The sequence below is a fragment of the Pempheris klunzingeri genome, chromosome 2 (genome assembly GCF_042242105.1).
Source record: "Pempheris klunzingeri isolate RE-2024b chromosome 2, fPemKlu1.hap1, whole genome shotgun sequence".
NCBI classification, from domain to species: Eukaryota; Metazoa; Chordata; class Actinopteri; order Acropomatiformes; family Pempheridae; genus Pempheris; species Pempheris klunzingeri.
The window spans coordinates 23,474,422-23,495,401 of record NC_092013.1 but is presented as its reverse complement, the minus strand read 5'-3'; the positions used below and the strand labels follow the sequence as shown (position 1 = coordinate 23,495,401).

The window sequence follows — 20,980 nt, the reverse complement described above, 5'->3', positions numbered from 1 at the left end:
GATTCACTATGTGAAGAGTCGTCTTTAGCTTCTATTTGGGACCACCGTCCAGTTTTTCCTTACCCCTCTATTGCTGGCATTTTCTTGGAGGAATTTCCTGAACTTATTGAGGAAGATGTAGCGCGAGGCTTCTCCCTGACAGAGACACAAGGACAGAAAACTTATCAGCGTGAGATTTTTCTGCAGGGGCAGCTTCCCATTGGCTGTACGTACCCAGAAATAATTGTTTGACTCTGACGAACATTAATGAAACATCAAGCCAGTGGCAACAGCACAGAAATGATCTGATTAGACTTCAGCTCAGATCAGTTTTTGATTAACTTTCTCACTGTTGTGTGGAGAGTGAGTCTTGTACATCAAACGGGAAAAAAAAAAAAAATCGCAAAGTTGTCGATTCAGTATTTTACCGTTTAATCAGGCAGACACCGACCAGAGCGTACACAATGACACGGTACAGTGCAGCCTTTCTGTCAGTGCCTGAGCTGTTCACTGAGCATCGCTGACACAGAACCACGTTGTGTGTTGGTTAGTTTGTACACTATAACACTGTAATGTATTAATAAAAGCTCAGCATTATCAGACTATGTCATGGAAAGAACAAAAAAGCCCTGGACTTTATCCTTGGTGTTTTCATAGTCCACCAACATTTATCAAAGTCTTACATCAAGAATATTAGAAAATGTGTATATAGAATAACGTATTTAATACCTATTTAGACTGTTTTCTTGCTCACTGAATCAAAGACACCTGAAAAATGAATTATATCTTAGCAGACAGGAGTTTAAGTTTAATTGAATGAATTAGTAGGAAGTTAGAAACGTGTAGAAAGTCTGATGTTCAGACGCTGTCTCTGTGCTAAAGTAGTTTATACAGCATGCATTCATTTTCATCAAAGACTGTTCAACGTCAGCATGGCAACCCTGGATTCCAAAAAGTATATATTTAAGCACAGTGTGTGAGCTGAAACCTGCACTGAAAACCTAAAGTTTTACTACCACAATAACAGCATTTCAAGGTGTGAAGACAGTTCACATGTATTGTTTTTGGCAACAAATCCCAGAAAATGTGTGAATCTTAATTCCAGGCATCCAAACCTGTTGCCTGTTTATCCCTGCATATATAAGACAACATACGGTGTCGGCTGTACATACCGTAGTTTTGTCTTTGTTATTGAGCAGCAACCTCAGGATCTGTACCTGCAGCTCTTCCACCACTAAAAGGAGAACAGAGGGTCGAGTCGAACTCAGGGTCATTTTGATGTTTCACAAAGACAAGCAGCAAGTAAAAGCACGACGACCACAGTGTAAAAGCACTCTGTTAGTAAGTAAGTAGAAGCACTGCAGTAAAGATGTTACTCAAATATAAGTACTATAAGTATTGTCTGTATCAAAAGTAAAAGACCTACATTAACTCAGAGTTGAGCCACTGTACATCCAGATATACCTTCAGTTTCACTGTTTTACCCTTCACAACTAAAATATGACAATATGAAGGAGCTCTAAGACTCCCATAAAACTATGAACAAACTTTCTCTACTTATTACCTAAATCATATCATACAGAAACTCTGAGGACGTAAGATAACGTTTTAAAGACTCCTGAGGTAGTTTCAGAGGGCCGGCTGTCTGTAATAAAGCGGTCTCAAAAGAACGAGGATAAACAGATGGTGAGTTCATCATTCATGAAAGTAAAACTGAAGTCTGACCTTCAATCCTCTTTTTGAGTCTCTGGCAGCCTCTCTCATACGCCCGACGTCTGAGGCGTTCATCGGCACTTTCATCTTTAGGCTCTCGCTCATCTTTACCCTGCAAGGGAATACATACAGTAACAGTAATTAAATCAACTGTCAAATAAACAATGAAACCGTTCAGTCGATCAGTATTCCTGTTATCAATCAGCCTTCACAACAGGGACATAAACAGGTCATTACCAAAGGCTGAAGAAAAAAAAAAACACAAATAACGAACGCTCACAAAACCTTTTCCTCATGCAAGAAGACTTTTCATAACTTTCTCTAAACTTCTGATCTTCTTCTGTAAGGTTTGTTCGTAAGAGTGTTCAAAATCAGCTTCATCAAACTCTCTAAACTCATTGTTAACTGAGCCTGATGAACGTCACCGGTTCACGAGGAGCGGGACATTCATTTGATTATTAATATAATCAACGTCCCTAAAATTTCTACATGAGTCCATGTTTTGTTCCGTTTGTGGGAAAGTTTCATGCGCAAAAATGTCACAAAATAATAAACCACAAAACCTCGAGTCCTGTTGCCAGACAGAAGCCGAACACATTCAGCTGAGTCAGTAGTTGTATTAGGGGGCCTGAAACTATTAGAAAGTATTAATAATACAGCTGCCAGCGGCGTGTCATCAGAGCGGAGCTGTGCTGTGACAGAAAGTAAGAGGGAGCGATACTGTGCAGCTGCAGAAAGAACCCGAGGCAGCTGTCAGTGGGAGACAAGCTTCCTCAGCGACTAGTGTGAGTTGCTGAAAAGAAAATTCAAACTCTGAGAGAATTGGTGAATGCCACAAACTCTCTTGAATCGCTGATACATGCCACTTAACAAATCTGCTACTATGAGAAGTTCTTAAATGGAGACACAAAGTTTCAGGCAGCAATTCAAATGGGCCACACATGTTGTCATGGCGAACAGAAGACACTTGATTTAACCTTATTGTCCTGTTGCTTTCATTATTGTTTTGTCCTTTTGTCTTTAAAATTGTACTTATTGGGTTTCTTCTCTGTTGTCTTGTGGTTTTGTCTGTCCTGTTGTACAGCAGAGTCAACTTCTGTTGCTTTTAAATGTGCTTTATAAATAAAGTTGGATTGGATTTAACCTCCAATGTGTCCATGTGTTGGAAAGCACACAGTAACAATATGAACATCTCTCTTAAATATTCGTCCCGTTAGTTGAACATGAGGCCCGTCTAAAAATGACCTCTGTCTCCTGCACCTCCACACAGGCCGGGACTCCTCTACAGCTAAATATCAGCACAGACAGGATTAACTTCACGGGTTGAGACAGATGATGAAACGCTTTTATTCCTCGAGGCATTTTTGGCCAGTTGGGACTGATTTTACCCTCTGAGACGACTGATGAAAAGAAGCCCAGATCAATTTTCAGGCCAGCGGAGGAGGGTGGAGACTTGGACTATGTCCACACTGCAAGCCCAAGTGGCTTGAATCTGATTTTTTTTTTTCCAGATCCGATTTTTTCCAAGTGGCTGTTCACATTATTTTAAAAATGGGACCTGTAACAGACTGCAGTGTGAACAGTTTAATGTGACCCGCGTGCGCAGCAGAAGCGCACGACCTCTGACACAGCACGGTGTTTACAGAAGAGAAAATACAAAGAGGTCGATGGCAAACGTGGAGTTGAGAGATGTTGTGTGTTTGTTTGTTGTTGTGAAGCGTCTCCAGGGGCTCCCACCTGCACGTAATTGTGACGAATGTCGACCAAGAGTGACGTCAAGGTCGCATTGAATTCCGATACGGGTCACATTGCTGTTGAGACTGAGGTCGCATTTCAAAAAAATCTGATCTGTATCTGATTCCGAACCACATGTGAAAGTGGCCCGAATCTGATTCAAAAAGATCAGCTGTTCACACTGTGTTCACACTGTGTTCACAGTGTGAACGTAGTCTTGAGAAGCACCAGTTCATTTTACCTCCTTGTCAAAGTGTGTGGGCCACCAGGTGGTTGGGATGAGCTCCTCCAGCCCCGCCTCCTTCACTCTCAGAGGAGTCTTGATGTAAAAAAACACGACTGAACGCAGAACATCAAATGTAAACTTCTGTTAAGGACAATTTTTTTTTTTTTTTTTTTTTTTTCCATGCGACTGATTAAACATTCACCACTTGACATTTTCACCTGGCTCTCATGTGCGTGAACACTAATGACTGTTTGATTAAAACTCTCTATTCAGAGCAGCTATTTAGACCAACTGCAACTTTGCCATCAGATGTAAAACGAGGTCTGATGATGCTTCAGTCACAAAGTGTTTCTATGAGACTTTGGTAGCAACAGAAGGATATAAGACGTTGTTGAGCAGGTATTTCCTGGACTTCTCATGATTCAGGATGGCCGTGGTCAGACGCAGATAGTGGATCTGAAACAGAGACACAGAACACATCGGGAAATCATCTAAAGCTGTTGAGAGTGGAAGAATTCAGGAGGAGAACATTTACTGCAGTCACAGTAAGATGGGATTCAAAGAGAACATGCCCAACATTCACATACGGATGTTGAATTGATTTTTTTTTACAAAATGTATTTTTGATTTATTTCATTTCCCTTAAAATGACCTTCATTATTCATTATTTCTTCATGCACACACAAAGAAAAAAATAAAATCAATATAAAAACACATCACAGCCAACGTGACGAGGAAGTGATTATTATTTGGATGTTATCCCCCTTGTTTAAACTGAACAATCAATTTTGGATCATTGAAGTTATTTTTAAATAGATACCCTGACAAAAGTCCAACAGTGACTGTGGCTGTGCAGGTAGATATACTACTGCTTTAATATAATGTTATCACTTAGAGCAGTGATTCATAATCTGTGGGTCCCAATCAACAATAAGAGCAGGTCCAGGCCAGAGGAGAAGGGCTGTGGGACCATGACTCTCCTCTGGCTGGCCTGTATGTCCTACCTGGAAGCCCAGGTCAGGGATGATGGGGGAGAAGCGGTAGGCCCTCAGGAGTGACATCATCAGCTGCTTCAGACACTCGTTCACCTCGTAGTCCTACGGAAGGGAGGGGGGGTGAAAAGAAGGAAGGAAGAAAGGAAGGGAGGACGAATGCAAGACAGAGGGAGGGTATTGCAAGCACTTAACACAGACTGAGCAGCTGAATCCAGGTGAGAGTTTATGGATGTCACCTATTAAACAGACATGTTAAATATAAAGGATGTGTCGGAAAATTGAGGAAATGTTTTTATATACCAGAACTGAGACTTTTCTAATTAACCAGGATACTCAGAGGATGTGTTTACATGCCCTGAAGTAACCTGGGGGCTATTTCAGAGTGGCTTTCACAGTTATCCCGGCTGAATTTAGTTGTGACTCTGTCTCATGAAAGCTGTGCAGCTAGCCTGCTCCACACCAGGCTAGCAGGCAGCTACATTAACCCTGGTGCCTTATCTGTTCAGTCAGCAGTCACTGTTAATCAGAAACCATCTGTTTTTTTCTTACAGTTATTCCATGTTGTTCTGTTTTGCCTTATTTTGTAATTAGTCATATGATTGAGGTTTGGTAAATATTATTCCTGTTGTCGAAATGATAAGAAATGGCTGATAAAGTTAATTAACTCAGTGATAAGGGCAATATATAAAGTCTTATATGCAAATGTGTTTCTTCCTGTACACTGGGAAGTCAGACCCGTTAGAGACAAATATATATGTCTGCGTGTGTGTGTGTGTGTGTATTCTAGTATTGTGGATTAGTGGTTGTAGTTTATCTTTATGGTACATTTCCAGAATAACATCAATTTCCACTGTTCACTTTTAAGGTACATACACAAGGTAAATGTACAGGCTATTTTAAAGCCAACTCCAAATTGAGTCGGTCAGCTATTGTCTGGCATGTGATTTCTCACTGTTTTATTATGTGTGTGTGTGTGTGTGTGTGTGTGTGTGTGTTTACCTCCATTAGTAGCCAGAAGAGGTCCAGAAGCTGCTGTATGAGCGGGTGCTCATCTACTGAACCTCCTCCCTCCAGAATCCCCAACAGGAAGTTCATCAGCACGTCCTCCACCAGGTAAACTTTACACTGGAGAGAAAAACAATAGCAATAATAATACTACAGAAGAAGAAGAAGAAGAAGACGAAAAACTTGAAGAAGAAGAGGAAGAAGAACTTCTGCAGTTCGTTTAGACAAAAGCTGTTTCATGGCTTTATTTGAATATCGCAAGTTTCTTTCTTTCATACTTGAGTCATCTCTTATTTTAAATGTCTGTAGAGTCGATCTCACAGCTGTTGTCATTAGCCTGGATTTATGCTGATCTCGTGTGATGATAGCAGCTTGGTAATGACCGCCAGTCAACATGGTATTTATGAGCCATGATCACATTCCACACGAAATGAGAACAACTAAATTGTGAATTCATCTCCATTACAAATAACACAGTGTGTGATCACAGAGACAGTCTCCCTCCGGCACTTTTCTCTTTCTCGCTCAACAAATAATAAAACTTGTTTAGTTGTGCATGAGCTCAGACTGAGCCTCTAACTAAAGTCAGCAATTAACTAGCCACAGTCAGAAAATGAAACACATCATTAAAATTGATTGTCCCTGAGTGGCATGTGTCAGAGGTTCCTATCAGTTCTTGATACAATCTCTAGATGCTGCAAAAGTTTAGAAACCTAAACAAACATCGTGATTTTCACGGTTTTTGTTATGCATGCAAAGAAACTTGTTTCACCATCAGTGGAGCGAAGTGGTTGAAGATGTGGGCCAGAGTGACGAGGACTGTGGGCTCTCCGTGAAGCCTCCAAATCGAACAGTCTTTCTCCACCAGCTTCTCCTCCTGCAAAAGCGAGACAAAAGCGACACAGACAGATAAAAACATGAGGGCAAATTGAAAAACAGGAAGTTAATTAACTTTTAAAAACTGCTTCCAGGAAAAGCCGGCTGTTGTTCTCAGTAAGCGACAGACAAAACTGAGATTACAAATTGTTTAATCTGAAGCGGCAATTATTTGTTTCATAAAACTTTTCAGATTAGCTCATTAATTATACACACAAATCAAACGAGCAGCAAGAGGCCAAGACGATAATCAAATGAAACCGCAGAACAAAGCGGGTCAGCTGCTCCTACCTGTGTGTCGATGGCAGTGGAGAGGACATTCTTGATGTAGCCCAGCAGTTTGTGAGCTTTCATCAAGTCTACAGTCGGGGGGTTCTGGAGGGGCAGGTAGCCGTCTACAGGGTACGTGAATCCCACTCAGGTTAAGGACAAACACAGCACAGATAAACAAGCATGAGGTGGCTGTTCCCATGCTGAAAATAAAAGTGCAGTGGTGACAAAAAAAAAGCACGTTTTATGACTTCAGCATCCTTCTTTTAATATATAGAGGTTATGAGGCGGTGTTTTTTGTGGTGTCAATTAATCTTTGGACTTGGAAAACAGAAAGAAAAGAACAAAGTGAAAATCACTTAATATTTTCTGCTCTCTCTCCTCTTTCGTTTGACAAAGTGTTCACGGTTTTGTTGTTTTGCACCAAAAATAACTTAATTACAAATTAATATCACAAATTGGTTTGTTTTTCTGTTTCTTTTGTCTGACAACGGCACAAGTCCCACATGTGTTCAATATTTAATCTTTAGAATCAGAAATTAGAAACCAAATAATCAAATGAATTAATTGTAGAAAATCTGGGAATGAAGCGATAATTTGTCACATACTTATTACTAAATTATGAAGTCTTATTTTGTTATTCTGATAAAAACTGATTTTTACAGAGTTCACTTTTATTTCATAATGAAAATGTTTTTAATTGGTTAATTTATATTAATCTATTAATGTGATTCATAATTTCATAACGTAATATTTATTTAAACATTAATTCTCTCTGGCGTTCTATGGGGAAGACGTACATCATTATTTTAGAAAAGTTACATTTTCTCTTTCTGCACTTTAATCTCTACATAGTTTTCATTATTTAATAGTTAAAAAAAAAAAAAGAAAGAAAGCACTGAAGATAAGATGTTGCGTGTCTTGTGTGGCCTGAGAAGGATATCTGAGCGGTCTGCTGCCAAAGTTGAAAGCCACCGACTCTTTAAAGGAGAGGCTGATGGCAGGAAAGTAAGCTACTCCTGGACCCATCTTAATGTTGGTGAACGCTGTGCCCAGAGACTGGCCATTCCTGAGGACACAAACACACACAGCATGAAGACACATGGACGACAACAGCTGCGGTTCAAATGAAATAAAATGCTACTGATGCAGTCATTCAAAATGAGGCCCTATTTTCTGGAAACCCCCTAATAGTTTAGAAATGAAATAATACTTTGTGTTGAGTGCAACTAAAAAGGCTCTTAATGAGGAGGCAACAGCGGCTGATTTAGTGACATTTTTCTCTGTTATGCGTCTGGTTTCCTGCAGTTTTTATTATTATATTATATAATTGCAAATAAATGTCACTCATTTGCACTAATATGTTTATGCTCTTCTGTTTCAATGGCGTGAAAACTGAAGTGTAAAAATAGCAAAATGAGGTGTTTATGTTCCGGACTATTTCTTGCTCCAGGATACTGCTGCTCCCATCCATAAAAAAATAAAAATAAATAGTACCACACATAAGTGTCGGGAAAATCACAACACGTCATTTTTACTCTTCAGTTTCTGGACCGTAAACAAACAAGATATAACAAGTTATTCACTGAGCTTTGAAGGTGCTGACAGGTGGATTTTGTTACCTTTGGACAGAGCCAGGCTAGCTGTTTCCCCCCGTTTCTAGTCTTTATGCTAAGCTAAGCTAAGCAGTTGCTGGCTGTTGCTTCATATTTAGCCTACAGACATGTGGTGTCAATCAGAATATCTCACTCTAAAAGAGAAAGTGAGGATGATTTCACTACATGTTGAACTAGTCACTCACAGAGCTGAGTATAATTGAGTTTAGTCACTTACAAGCAGAATGTGATGGTTCCCTCGTCCAGGTCTATCAGACAGCTGACAATGTCTCCAGCCGCCCACGACTGAGGAGAGAAAAACGCCGTCAGGATCGTCCGTCGAGGTGAACTTACAGTGTAGAAATGAACTAAGTGATACAATCTAACGTCATCTTTACAAATCTATATCCTGGACGTGATTTCTGTGTTGTTGTTCACCTTTCCATAGTTGGTGGTCGTCACGTTCCACTTTCGCACTCTGTTTCCATCGTAAGCATAAGAGTCAGGAGTGTCCCCCACACCCTCCTGAGCGGAGAACAAGAACAAAAAGACAAGACAAGCTTCCATAAAATGACCCACAGAGACTCATTTCATTTCATTTCACAACTCAATTACCGACTGGTGATACTAAAAGTGAAGGTGTGTTTATTATAGCTCCCTCTCAGGCCTAAAATGTTAATGAATTCTGTGAACATGAGAATAATGAATAGTTACAGTCATTTTGAGTGCTTGATACCCTTTTTGTGTGTGTGTGTGTGTGTGTGTGTGTGTGTGTGTGTGTGTGTGTGTGTGTGTGTGTGTGTGTGTGTGTGTGTGTGTGTGTGTGTGTGTGTGTGTGTGTGTGTGTGTGTGTGTGTGTGGCCCTGTTCAGACCTGGCATTAACATCTATCTTTTATGATCCAATCTCACGCGGACAGCTTTAAGCACAGGTACGATTGCACCCGAGGACAGGTCTGACACCCTGCATCTGCTTCGTTAGAGTACTAAATGTTATGGATATGATTTACACTGTGATATTAAAGATAAAGATATATAGAAAAAAAATGTTTGTACAAATGATGTATGTGTTTATTTGCATATGGAGCGAGGAGGTGAGAGGGAATGAAAACCGCTCACTGGAGATATGGAGACACATTCTAACGCCAGCTGTAAACAGACACACTTAGATTGAAACACCCATGACACGTGTTAATGCCCAGGTCTAAACCAGGCCTGTGTGTGTACCTCCTGGTTGAAGCGACAGTTGAGAGTACACCATCCGATCTGCATCAGACCCTGGGAGGAGATCAGCACCTCGTACGCCCATTTCCCTGCAGAGAAACGAAAAAGACAACAATAGGAAAATAAGAGTTTACAGCAGCAGGTTCCAGATGCTTTGTCCTGTCGGATGAACTCATTACCCAGAACGTTATGACCGTATTACAATACAAGACAAAGGTTTGGGTTTTTATGGACAGCATTTGTGCTTTGACCACTTTGAGTACAGAAGCTCGACACTTCTTCGCTTCACTTCACTTTCTGACATTCAGAGATCTATTTTGACGTCTCTGTTTCTACTTTTTATGTCATTTTTTAAATCACAGCATGTGGTATTAAGGCTGATAGGAGTGTGATTAGCCTGTCTGAGGCCTCAATCACACGGTCCAGTGCTGTGGCCGGTGCTTGAAAAAAATCTATATTTAATATTCATCAAGAAACAACTTTTCGTCCTGTGTGCTGTGAGCCTGAGTTTTCAGTGAATCTTGTGTTTCCTCACACGCACACATACACCCAACCCCTGCATAATAACAGCTGGATACCTTCAGTTAAGATCTAAATCTCTGCAGCAGATCCAAAACGTGTGTTGCATTGGACTTTGAAGATCTGCATAAATCATTACGTGCCATTAAAGAAAAAACCTGTTGGCACGAGTTGTTTCTGCATGTGGCTCAAACTTTCCAAATCAACCCTGATAACAGCTCTAAAGAATTCTTTTTCAGGAGTCACAGGTGCACAGCAAGAAGAGCAAGAAGAGTTTTTCTTTCAGGGTTAGGATGGATGGATGGATGGATGGATGGATAAACAGATCGATAGAGTAAATCCATGGTGCAGATAGCGAATTGCATAATATATAAGCTCTGACATAAAACACTGACCTCTGAGGCTAAGCACAAGACCATGATTTGCTGTTATCATAAGCACAAGACCGTCGTGTGTTGTCTTTTACATTATAATAATCACAGAGAAGTTTCCCTGTCCTGTCTCAGAGGATTTACCTTTGTAGACACATGTGGTGGCTCTGATGGAACTGAAGTTGCTGTGGCCGATGACCTAGAATCACAAAAGTAAGAAATATTAGAATTAGCAAAGCACGATAAAAATCATTTCATACAAAAACAATAGAGGGGACATCTTTTATTGCAGTGGCCACTCACGCTCTTTCCTATGACTGTATAGACAAATGCGGTTGAGGTAAATGTAAACAAGCTGCTGTCACTGAATACGTAAAGATTTTACTTTTTAAATGCTTTAACCAAGACATTTTACCTGGAGAACCTGTTAGACGTTGAAAAGTCATCACAAGCAAATAAAACACACACTTCATCGTGTTTTAACAGACTAAATGTGTTTAATGTGTTCCTAAAAATGACCAGGTATCAGCTGAAATCCTCTGCTACATGAAACCAGTTTGATTTTAACCCTTCAGAGTCTGGGGTAAAACGGCGTTTTTTACTACTTTTCATTTTACCTTTCTGTTTCCCATTAAGCTTACCTTTTTCTTGCCTTTCTTTGTGTCTTTCTTTTCAGCACAACCTCACCTATGTGATTCTACAAGTATTTATTTGTTTTGACATAATATATGGACACACTGTATGTAAAAGTGCAAAAGAAACACAAAATCCGAGTAGGAACTAGTTGGATCTTTGGAGGAGCAGGGGTCTGTGCGGACACCTCCTCTCGTTCGTCTTCACGCGCAGCATCCACTTCATCCTCTGAAACTGGAGTCTTCCTCAGAATCAGAACGTTCTTCCCCAGATTCAGCATCTTCTAACTCGTAGAAGAGCTGTAGTGCACGACTTCGGCTCTTCATAAATTTAGTCTTAATAGGCCGATCGACAAAATTCAATTCAAAAAAGTTTGAAGTGTCCGCTTTCCAACAGTCTTTGAATTGAGCACCTGCGTGCTTGTGTCACAGCTTTACGTTTTCAAACGTGCGACATGTGACTTTGACGCCGTGCGGCGGTCCTAGACTCCGAAGGGTTAAATCATCCTCCATTGAATCCTCATCTTTAGATTCTGAGTGTCCTGCTGATGGACCACTGCCTGGTTAGAGTCACTCTGCAAAAAGTTCCTGGTTTTATGGCATCGTGTGTTTCAAAAAGCAACACAGGAAAAGGTGTCGATTTATAATCATAAACTGGATTTGAATCCAAAGCACAACTTTGACAAACATGATTTTGTTCCTCAAAGCTGTCAGAACCAATTTCAGACTAACGGTTTACAACTAAATAAACTTTTTTTTTCTCTTTTATATGCACCATCTTCATCTGTCAGAGGGGGGGGTTAACAATGATCGACCCAAATACCCATACAATCACTGTCAGTGTTAATGCATTCAGTTGAACTCCGCCACTGCAGTAATGGCGGTAGAGATTTGCCAGCGGTTTTATCCATACAAATATATGCCGGAATGACAGTTAATCAAGCGTTGCTGTACTTCTGGGCTGGAATAACATATGTAATAACATATAATACATCATCTTACCCCCAGTAGGTCATCATCTACAAACAGGAGTCCTTCAAAGCCACTGGTGTGATCCAGGACGACCGGCTGAGGGCCCAGACGACCTTCAATAGGCTGATCTGCAGACACAGAGACAGATCCAAGCATCTTTAAGCTTTAGGACAGTTCAAGTTTTGTCTGGGTGCATTCACAGTACAACAGTAGTACGGGGGACATATTTTGAAAAAACACACTATTCGCTTTTCAACATAAGATCTGTGTGTGTTTAGAGATGCTCGGACTAAGAGAAAAGACCATCCTCTCTCTTTTTCTCCTGCTCCGCCTTTCAGTAGATGTGTATGAAAACGTGTCATGTAGATACTGACATGAGACGTGGAGCTGTGGAACATGTCACCTCCAGCTTAAGGCTGACTGCCCTGCCTACTGTAAACGTAGATCCATCTCGCTGTCCGCCATTGTTTTAATCTCACTACCGCCGTCTCCAGTAAAACTAAGATGTCGAAGGTATGATCAAACCACGCTAATGGTTCTGCTGCTGGCTGCACTTTCTTCATGTCCTCCCACCATCTGAGGAAGTGAAGACCCGGAGGATTTCCTTAATTCTGATAGGAAATGTGATAGAAATGTTCCCGACAACGACGTGAAAACTGGAATGTGTATGTGTGTAACACTATTTTACTTGGGACTGCGTTCTTAAGGAGGGCCAATAACTGTACAAGCCCAAGGATGAGCCATCTGTGACCCATCTTTAGACTGGGAGGCTGTCGCTTAGCCGTGTTTTATGTTGTTTTGTTATTTGTTTGGCAGGTTGAAGTTGCCGTTGGCATGTTGTGTGGCTAATGTGGTTCCCCTTTGGAAACACTGGCAGAGCTGTTGCGGGAGTTAGTGGGCCTGTGGGAGCTGACCAATCAGAGCAGACTGGGCTGGCTGAGAAGAGCAGTAAGCTGAGACATTCAGCATATAGAAATATTCTAGGAGGACCCCAAAATAAAAGTATGGACCTGAAAATGAGCATGATATCGCACCTTTAAGCTGATTACATTTAAGTGGCAATCTGCAAATAAATGTCTAAATGCCTGTAAAATAAAAGTCACTATCTGTCGCCAAATGAGTTAACACAATGGTGACTAAGCCAATGGCCCACTGATGAGAGCCCTTGTATTTACAGTATTATATGGCTGAGCACTGAGTCAGCCAAGCGGTTGGCCCACCAGAGAGGATCGGCAGCTTGCCGTTTTCTCCGGTTTCTGCCAGCATTGAGAGTAAACTGTTACTAAGGCTGAACAAACAAAGAAAAGACCTGTGACTACAGATGATGAAATTAGTAAACAAGTGCAATTCCAGAGAAAAAAGAAGCAAATTTGGCATTCAGATGAAGACAGCCAAAAAAGGAAAGCGACCGCCAGTGTGGACGCAGTTTGGATCTTTGGAACCACACATGCAATCAGTACTTATCGCTGTAGATGCCACTTTGATTTCATCTCTTTGTCCAGACCAAACAGTGTTCTTCTCGCCCCAAAAACTGGGCTTTTCCAAAACTGTCTGCAAAGCGGAAGGTCTCTGGCTGAACCTGCAACGCTGACACCTCAGCTTGGTGTTTCACCGTGTTCAGGGTTTCAGCTTTTAGCAGATTTTACTAAACAATAACGTTTGCAGCTCGCCGAGGGTCGATGGTGTGCTCAAGTGCTTTTACTGTCAAATGCACAATTACAGGAAGCAGTCAAATTCTTGAATCTCAGCCTCGATCCAACAGTGCTCCTACATGTAAGTGTAGAAAAAATATGTATGAAGAATGTCACGTGTAGGAAAAACAACATTTTTGATTAGAATTAAAGACATAAAGAATCTAAGACATGAATATAATAGTGCTGCAGCTTACATGTAGGAATTGAGGAGAATAAAAAAGAACATACAACGTAATAAAGTAAGATATGAAGTATAAAATATAATGCTGTGTTAGACAGGTGACAGCTGTGGTAACCAGGTGACTAATAGATGTATAATAGCTTTATATAGCTTTTTTATTCTATTTATATTATATTCTACTTATACAGGCACCTGTTGTTTAACTTATCTTTGCACTGGTGTTCTTGTTCTTTGCTGCTGCAAATTTGCAAATTTCCCCAATGTGGGACGAATAAAGGTCTTGTCTTATATAGAGCTTTTGCTTGTGACTCTACGGAATCTCTAGCTTTCTCTGTGATGTCACATTCTAAATATCAATATAGTCGATCACACAGCTGCTGATTTAGTCAGACGCTGTCGTGCTCATTAAACTATGTTTTTTTTTTTTTAAGCAGCAACTTGTTAATGGCTACTGGTTAGTATGTAGTGTTTACGGGCCGCGACTGAATCATGTGTCACCTTCGTTAAGTTGTTTAACAACAGGAACAGAAAACTCTGTAAAAGAGAACACCTATATGTTGAATTCTACAGCATTAAATGACAGTGATGGTGATCACAGAGAGCAGGAGGAGGCTGAGCGCAGGTTTAATCCTCAGTAACACACTGTTTGTACCTGGTCGAGCAACGTGTGTGTGTGTGTGTGTGTGTGTGTGTCTTTACCTCTGCTGTCCTCAGTTGGTTCCCCCTCAGACAACAATCTCTCCAGGTGAGCACCAAGATCCTGGAAACCAAGAGGCTTCCTGTACAAGAGGAACAGGAAAAATGGAGCCAACAAATTATGTGTCAATCATTCTTCTGGCAATGATGCTTGTTTAAGACATTTCTTCCATTTTTTTTCCCCTCCAAGCAGCATTATCGTTCCTGTAATCTGTAATTAACCTGCATTTCCAAAAGATTTGGGAGCCGTACAGAGCACTCCAACTGTTCTTTCATTACACAGTACACTGTGTTGTTTGTTTAGATATGAAGAGTGAAAGAAAGCCTAAACAGGTAATACACTGTTAAAGAGGCTGGTGGGTCCTGGACTGCAGCGCTCTCTAAAAACTAAAACTGTATGCTACATTCTTGTACTGAATCTCCTTCATGTTGAACCACACAGTAAGAACGGAGGAATGGCACTCATCGAGTGGGAGGAAATGATGAGCCACCTCTGACACTCTTTAGTCAGCAGATCATCACCTCAGGTTGTCACATCGATTGTGCTGACAATGACCCGAAACCATCTGTGCCTTTCACTGCAAATATGAGTGACAACTTTGTGATGGAGAATGTAAAAATGCGAAAAGGAGAGTAGAAAGATTCAGCCGGCAGCTTGTCATGTTTAGCTGGTGCTGACCGTCACTTTTACCAGTTAAAATGGCAATCGTTTGCAGCGGCAGGTCACTGTCAATATGAGGAGCGTCAGATTTTGTATCTACAGCTGTTATTTCGATGTGTCAGATACATATTTAATTAACATTTCACTCCTGCTGCTGCTGTGTATATTCACAATGCATCCTGAGCATTTTTGCATTACATTACTGCATTCACATCTAAATAAATGAAGGCCGCATAATGCATTTCTGTCATTGATTAGGTCTCAAATATGCGTCCTTTCTTTCAAAATAATTCTTAATCGCTTTGTCTTGCTCAATTTCCATGTGTCTCACACATACTGCATGTTTAATTTAATGTAAAAGAGGTGTTATTTATGTTTATCCTTTAAAAGAAAATACTTATAGCCCTAAATTTTCATCTGTCCACCACAACTTAATTTAATGTCACTAAATGAAATGTAGGTGCGGAGTCCTGTTTTATATTTTGGTAAAACCAAAATAAAATGAAATGTTTTTTTTTTTATCTGTGATGCAGAGGGATGTAACTAAGGATTATTTTCATTATCGATTGATACGCCAATAATTTTTCTATTTATCGTTTGTCGTCTATGAAATGACAAAAAAAACAATCTGTGAAAAAATGCCAATCACAGTTTCCAAGAGTTCAAATGTTCAAATGTCTTGTTTTGTCTGAGCAAACAGTTCAGAACCCCAAAACATTCAGTTTATTGTGATCGATAACCGAGAACAATAGAAAATCCGACACACTGGAGAACCTGGGACCTGGGACGTGTAGGATTTCTTCATTTCTTCCTCTGTTGAACAACAAAACTTTCCTTGACTACTAATTTCAGCTATGAACATACAACTGGGCAGTTGTGTCATTTAGGTAAATATAATATCAGACCTTGGATCAGGGCCCTGCTTTTATTGTCCAGGTTTTCCTGTTCACCACAGAATGAGGGGGGGCAGCTATTTTAAATCATGAGCTGTGCTGTGTGACTTTCAGACCTCATCACCATGTGAAACTCAACCTGCTGCCAGTGTTCCCGTCTGATGGTCTATAAGGGAGGAGTAAACAGTTTACCCAGTGGAGACACACTAAAGGGTTAACTGGAGAGACAGTGTGTGTGTGTCTATGTATAGAGCTGCTGGGGGTAACATGAATCTGTCTGGCTTAAGGAAAGGGGCCAATGTAACACAAGTCTAGTTCAGGGTACAACACGCATACTGCTCACAATTCCACATATATATACATTTGCATAGTTGGAGTTTCACCAGCTGTGACCGACTTATTATCTGTTGCTCAAGACGTCAACACATGAATAGCAACACATCGCATTGTATAGTGTGAATCACTAAAGTCAGTAGGATTCATCCAGAGGGAAACGTGAACGTCTATGCACAGTTTCAAGGCAATCCATCCCATAGTCATTGAGATATTTCACAGAATCAAAGAGAACTAAAGGAAATGTCTGAGCATCACTTGAGTTATTAGAAGTCCAACCACACTGACAAGGTGAAGACGTGTCAGAGGTGTGCAGTAAGAGTCAGTCACCTGCTCACTTCTACATAAAATCCCTTCTCATCACTGATGGGCTGATCTGTGACGTGGCTGCTAACAGACTGGAGGAGAGAAAAGGACTGAAGGCTGATGTTACCTGAGGGAGGCCAGTGCAGGTCCCTGTTTGGTGGAGGGGAACACATGGTGCAGGTAATCAGTCAGCAGCTTCTCATTCACTATACCTGACAGAGGGAGACAGACAATCATTAACTGGGACCATCAGCTGTAAGCTTACAATACTATGTGAAATACAACAGAAGAAGAACCGCACACATGTAGGCGTTTACTGGCTGCAACACCTGTTGCCTGTGCCGGTCTTCATCTCACCTGAGGATCTGCTCCAAATCCTGGCACAGCACTTTTATACACATCTGTATTATTTGTCATTTTTATCTTCACATTTTTATTGCATTGGGAATTTTTGGACATATAAGAAAATCTTTCACTATTGTCTATCACAAAACAAATGATCACAATAAGAAGAGGGTTCGATGTGGCTGCTGATTAACACACATGAACCATCAGGGCACAAGCTTTATGGATGTGGCTGACGATTATTAGAGATCATTATGACTTTAACTTGTAAAAGAGTATTTTCCCAGAGTGGTATTAGTACTTTTACTTAAGTGAAGGATGTGAATACTTCCTCCAGCACAGAAGATAACTAGCGGAAGCTAATCATTGTCACTAGCTGCTGCTGAAAATGACTGTTAGAGGCTGCTGCTGCTGCTGTAGCTGTAAATAGACTGTGGGCATGGCTACATTTATGGGCATCACTGCTACTGTGATTGTGAATATGGTGGAAGCTATTGCTGTGCCTTTAATGATTAACAAAGCTGTGATATATAAATGAAACAAATAGGCTAGAAAGACAAAGAAAGAAAGAAAGAAAGGTTTTACATCCATCACATATACACAGTATTCTCCCAGCAGGTCGTACCTGTGGCTTTGGGTTTGTCTGTGTCTGAAGCCAATCTGTAGTTGCGGCGAGTCAGAGCGGTGCCGCCTCCTTTAGAACTCATACTGTCTGACTGGAGTGGCCTGGCCCATACACTGCTAAGAAACACAAAGAGAGAAAATTAACTGGTTATTTATGTACCTCCAAACCCACGTGTGAAAGTCCAGCTTTGTCTTCTTGACAAAATCCTCTTGTGTGTCTCTCTTCTGTTCGCAGTCCCGGAGACCTCTTGGTCTCTTTTCTTTATTATCATCAACAGCTCCAAACACTCACTTTACACCGTTTCATCACATTGATACTTAATGACTCAGCTTAGCGTTAGTTAGAAATCAGATTTTTGACCTGATGACATGTTTTTAGTTCAACCTCGAGCAGCTACAACAGTAAAAGGCAGCTCACACATCGCTGCATTAGTATTTAAAACTGTAATAATGCCAGACAGGGTCACATGTCAGCCACAGGAGGCATTTTACTGCAGAGCAAAGACTTTTTCTGCTGCCACTTTCACAACATGAAGCTGCAAAGACTTCAATACTTTTACTGCTGATGTTTTTACTACATGAAGCTGAGATTACTTCTCTGCTTTTACTGCTGATGCTGTTACTGCAATAAGCATAACACTCCTGTATTTGTACTGATGACTTGTCTACATGAAGCTGGCTACTTCTGTACTTTCCCTGCTAATATTTTAACTACATGAAGCTGAAAATACACATGGACTTTTAGTCGGGTAGGATTTTGAATGCAGGACCTTTGCTGATAATAGCGTTCTTTTGGTTACTTTTACTTCAGTGATGGATCTGAATACTTTCCCCACTGCTGTCTTTCTGCATCAGCCCTCAGGTTAGATGACAGATGTGATAAGTTTGCCAGAGAAGCCAAATCAGACCAGGACTGTAATATCGTGCTAGCTAGCTAGCGTTAGCTAACTTTACCACTGAAATTAAGTTCCTGGCTTTATGTGAAAACACTGTAGCTGGACTGGCCGTCGGAGCAGGGTCAGCCAAACTACAAGACACATTCCTAACAATGTATAGCACCGCAGAGCTCTCCTGCAGTGGGTTACAGGTCAGTCGTAGGTAGCTGGTAGACGGCTCAGTGACAGACACAGACTGTTTTGCTAAGCGGCAGCTAGCAGCTAACTGGACACGACAAGCTGACAGCAGCACTCACCGCTTCTGTCTGCTTCAGCGAGCCTCTCCTCCAGCTGCGGTCCGCTCGTGTTAGCTATTATTAAGAATTACTTAGATGAGATGTGTTGTACAGCTTGCTATCCCTGAGTAAAAGGCTAATTTCTATCACAACAGTCCTCTTCTTGTCAACGCCTCTCACGTTACGGAGCGCCAGTTGGTACAAAATAAGGCTCGTTGCTTGGCAAAAGGCGAAAGCAATACCGGCACAGCAGTTGGCCGCCGAGTGACGCTGTTCGGCGGACGGATCTGAGCCTGTGGACCACTTTTAGTCATTAACAACAAGCAGACATCCTAGTACAAGACTTAAGGCTGTTTAAACGTTAACTTTTCGATTTTACTGATTTTTCTGGTTCATTTCACCATTAAAACCCACAGTTCTTTGGACTAGATCAACAAATAGACCACAGAGATCATATCAGATTATAAAAAGAAGAAGTCTAAGAATAGTGAGTTTAAAGTTGGATATTTATGTTTCCTCTAACTTTTCATCTGAAGGTAAAACATGACTGACATCTGGCTGATTTTTGGCTAAACAGCTGCTGTTGTCAGTCCTGGATCAGGTCAAGAGTAATCCTAAGGCTTTTCATTTCTAATGACTTGTGCAAAGCAGCAAAGCTTCCAGCTTAATTCTTCTGGTCACCAAAGCCACCCCAGTTTGGTTGAAAAAGTAACGTGCTTGTTCTATGAGGAGAGTCCAGGTATTTATGTGCGAGCTGAATATTTCCTGTTTCAACAGCTCATGCTGTGTAAACAGTGTAGTGGTCATGGATGGTAAGAATTTGGAGTTAGATGATGCTTTTTTTTTTTTAGAAAAAGCAGTCCCTGTTCACGTCTCTAAAAGCTTTAAACAGTTATCTTATTGAAAGTTGCGTTGGTGGGTGTGATCACTCCTCCTGTCCATACTGGCCATGAAGAGATCTCTTTCTAAAGCAATGTCAATATAAGTGACAAAATCTACAATCCTCACTCAGCAAGAATGACTTCAAGGTTCAGCTGAAGATATTACGAAACTCTGATTCAGACAAATCAAATGGGGAACTCAAAGTTACTGTGTCTTTAGTACAAAATTCCCTTTTTTATGAATCAGGCCATGATATAACTTTAAGTGTTTATACACTGTTGCCCATAAAGTTGGAATAAAATGTTTTTTACCTCTTCCCATGAAATGATTGTGACAATGGGATTTATTCTTGATAAATAAAATCTTCTCAACTTTATTGATCAAACTCTTCCAAACATATCACAGTGAAACTTAAACCACAATGAACCTTTGCAAACTGTGTATTCAGGCTTTAACAAAATTGGGGGTATTGAACAATTATTCCAACTTTATGGGCAACAGTGTAGATCAGAGTGCCTGTCAGCCAGAAGTTTATGACTCTATCTAGTGGTCATTCTGTGTTATTACAGACAATAATACTTGTGCGGTAGGTGAAAGTATACAGATAAGATAAGAATAATCAGCTACTGAGAGGCATTTGTGCTCCACTACAAACACATCGCAGTCTGCCTGATGTGCCATCTAATTATCTGTAACTGTAAGTGAGTAAAACGTTGTTTGATAAAGCACTTCTCAAAACCAGGCTTACACCGTACTTCACAGTTGCAACAAAGACGAGCCTTTTTGTATGGGCTACATGTGTAAATAACGTACAATTAATGCACAGTGTAATGACATTAATATACAAGTAATGCAAAACTAAAAAGTTACATATAGTATGTACATTACATGATCTTGGACTATATAAGTGAATTGTGCAAAAGAGTGTAACACCATGATGTGTGCTCTATAAGTGTAGTATAGTTCTGGGGTCTGAGGGCTTCTCTGGGCTTCTTCTTCTTCTTCTCTGCTGTGATGCTGGTGATGCGGTGAATTTGGCACCCTGGCCATCCTCTCCGTGAGCCTGGGCTGGGCGTGTCGTAGAG

The 20,980-nt window shown here is 40.7% G+C and overlaps 1 protein-coding gene across 1 annotated transcript in view; it reads right to left on the bottom strand.

Moving 5' to 3' along the window:
• The window catches only part of LOC139213051 (E3 ubiquitin-protein ligase RNF123), a 148,136-nt gene extending 129,008 nt beyond the window's left edge, over positions 1–19,128 (bottom strand). Inside the window, exons 1-19 of the mRNA XM_070843666.1 lie at positions 19,035–19,128; positions 17,844–17,959; positions 17,001–17,085; positions 14,684–14,763; positions 12,140–12,237; positions 10,650–10,704; positions 9,619–9,704; positions 8,832–8,918; positions 8,632–8,699; positions 7,742–7,867; positions 6,820–6,934; positions 6,425–6,529; positions 5,647–5,772; positions 4,657–4,749; positions 4,040–4,108; positions 3,668–3,790; positions 1,705–1,804; positions 1,152–1,213; positions 64–135 (exon numbers count right to left, since the gene is read on the bottom strand). Coding sequence (XP_070699767.1) covers positions 64–135; positions 1,152–1,213; positions 1,705–1,804; positions 3,668–3,790; positions 4,040–4,108; positions 4,657–4,749; positions 5,647–5,772; positions 6,425–6,529; positions 6,820–6,934; positions 7,742–7,867; positions 8,632–8,699; positions 8,832–8,918; positions 9,619–9,704; positions 10,650–10,704; positions 12,140–12,237; positions 14,684–14,763; positions 17,001–17,085; positions 17,844–17,925 — 1,632 coding nt within the window. The 5' untranslated portion in view covers positions 17,926–17,959; positions 19,035–19,128. The remainder of the gene's footprint in view (positions 1–63; positions 136–1,151; positions 1,214–1,704; positions 1,805–3,667; positions 3,791–4,039; positions 4,109–4,656; positions 4,750–5,646; positions 5,773–6,424; positions 6,530–6,819; positions 6,935–7,741; positions 7,868–8,631; positions 8,700–8,831; positions 8,919–9,618; positions 9,705–10,649; positions 10,705–12,139; positions 12,238–14,683; positions 14,764–17,000; positions 17,086–17,843; positions 17,960–19,034) is intronic.
• Between the last annotated feature and the right edge of the window lie 1,852 nt (positions 19,129–20,980).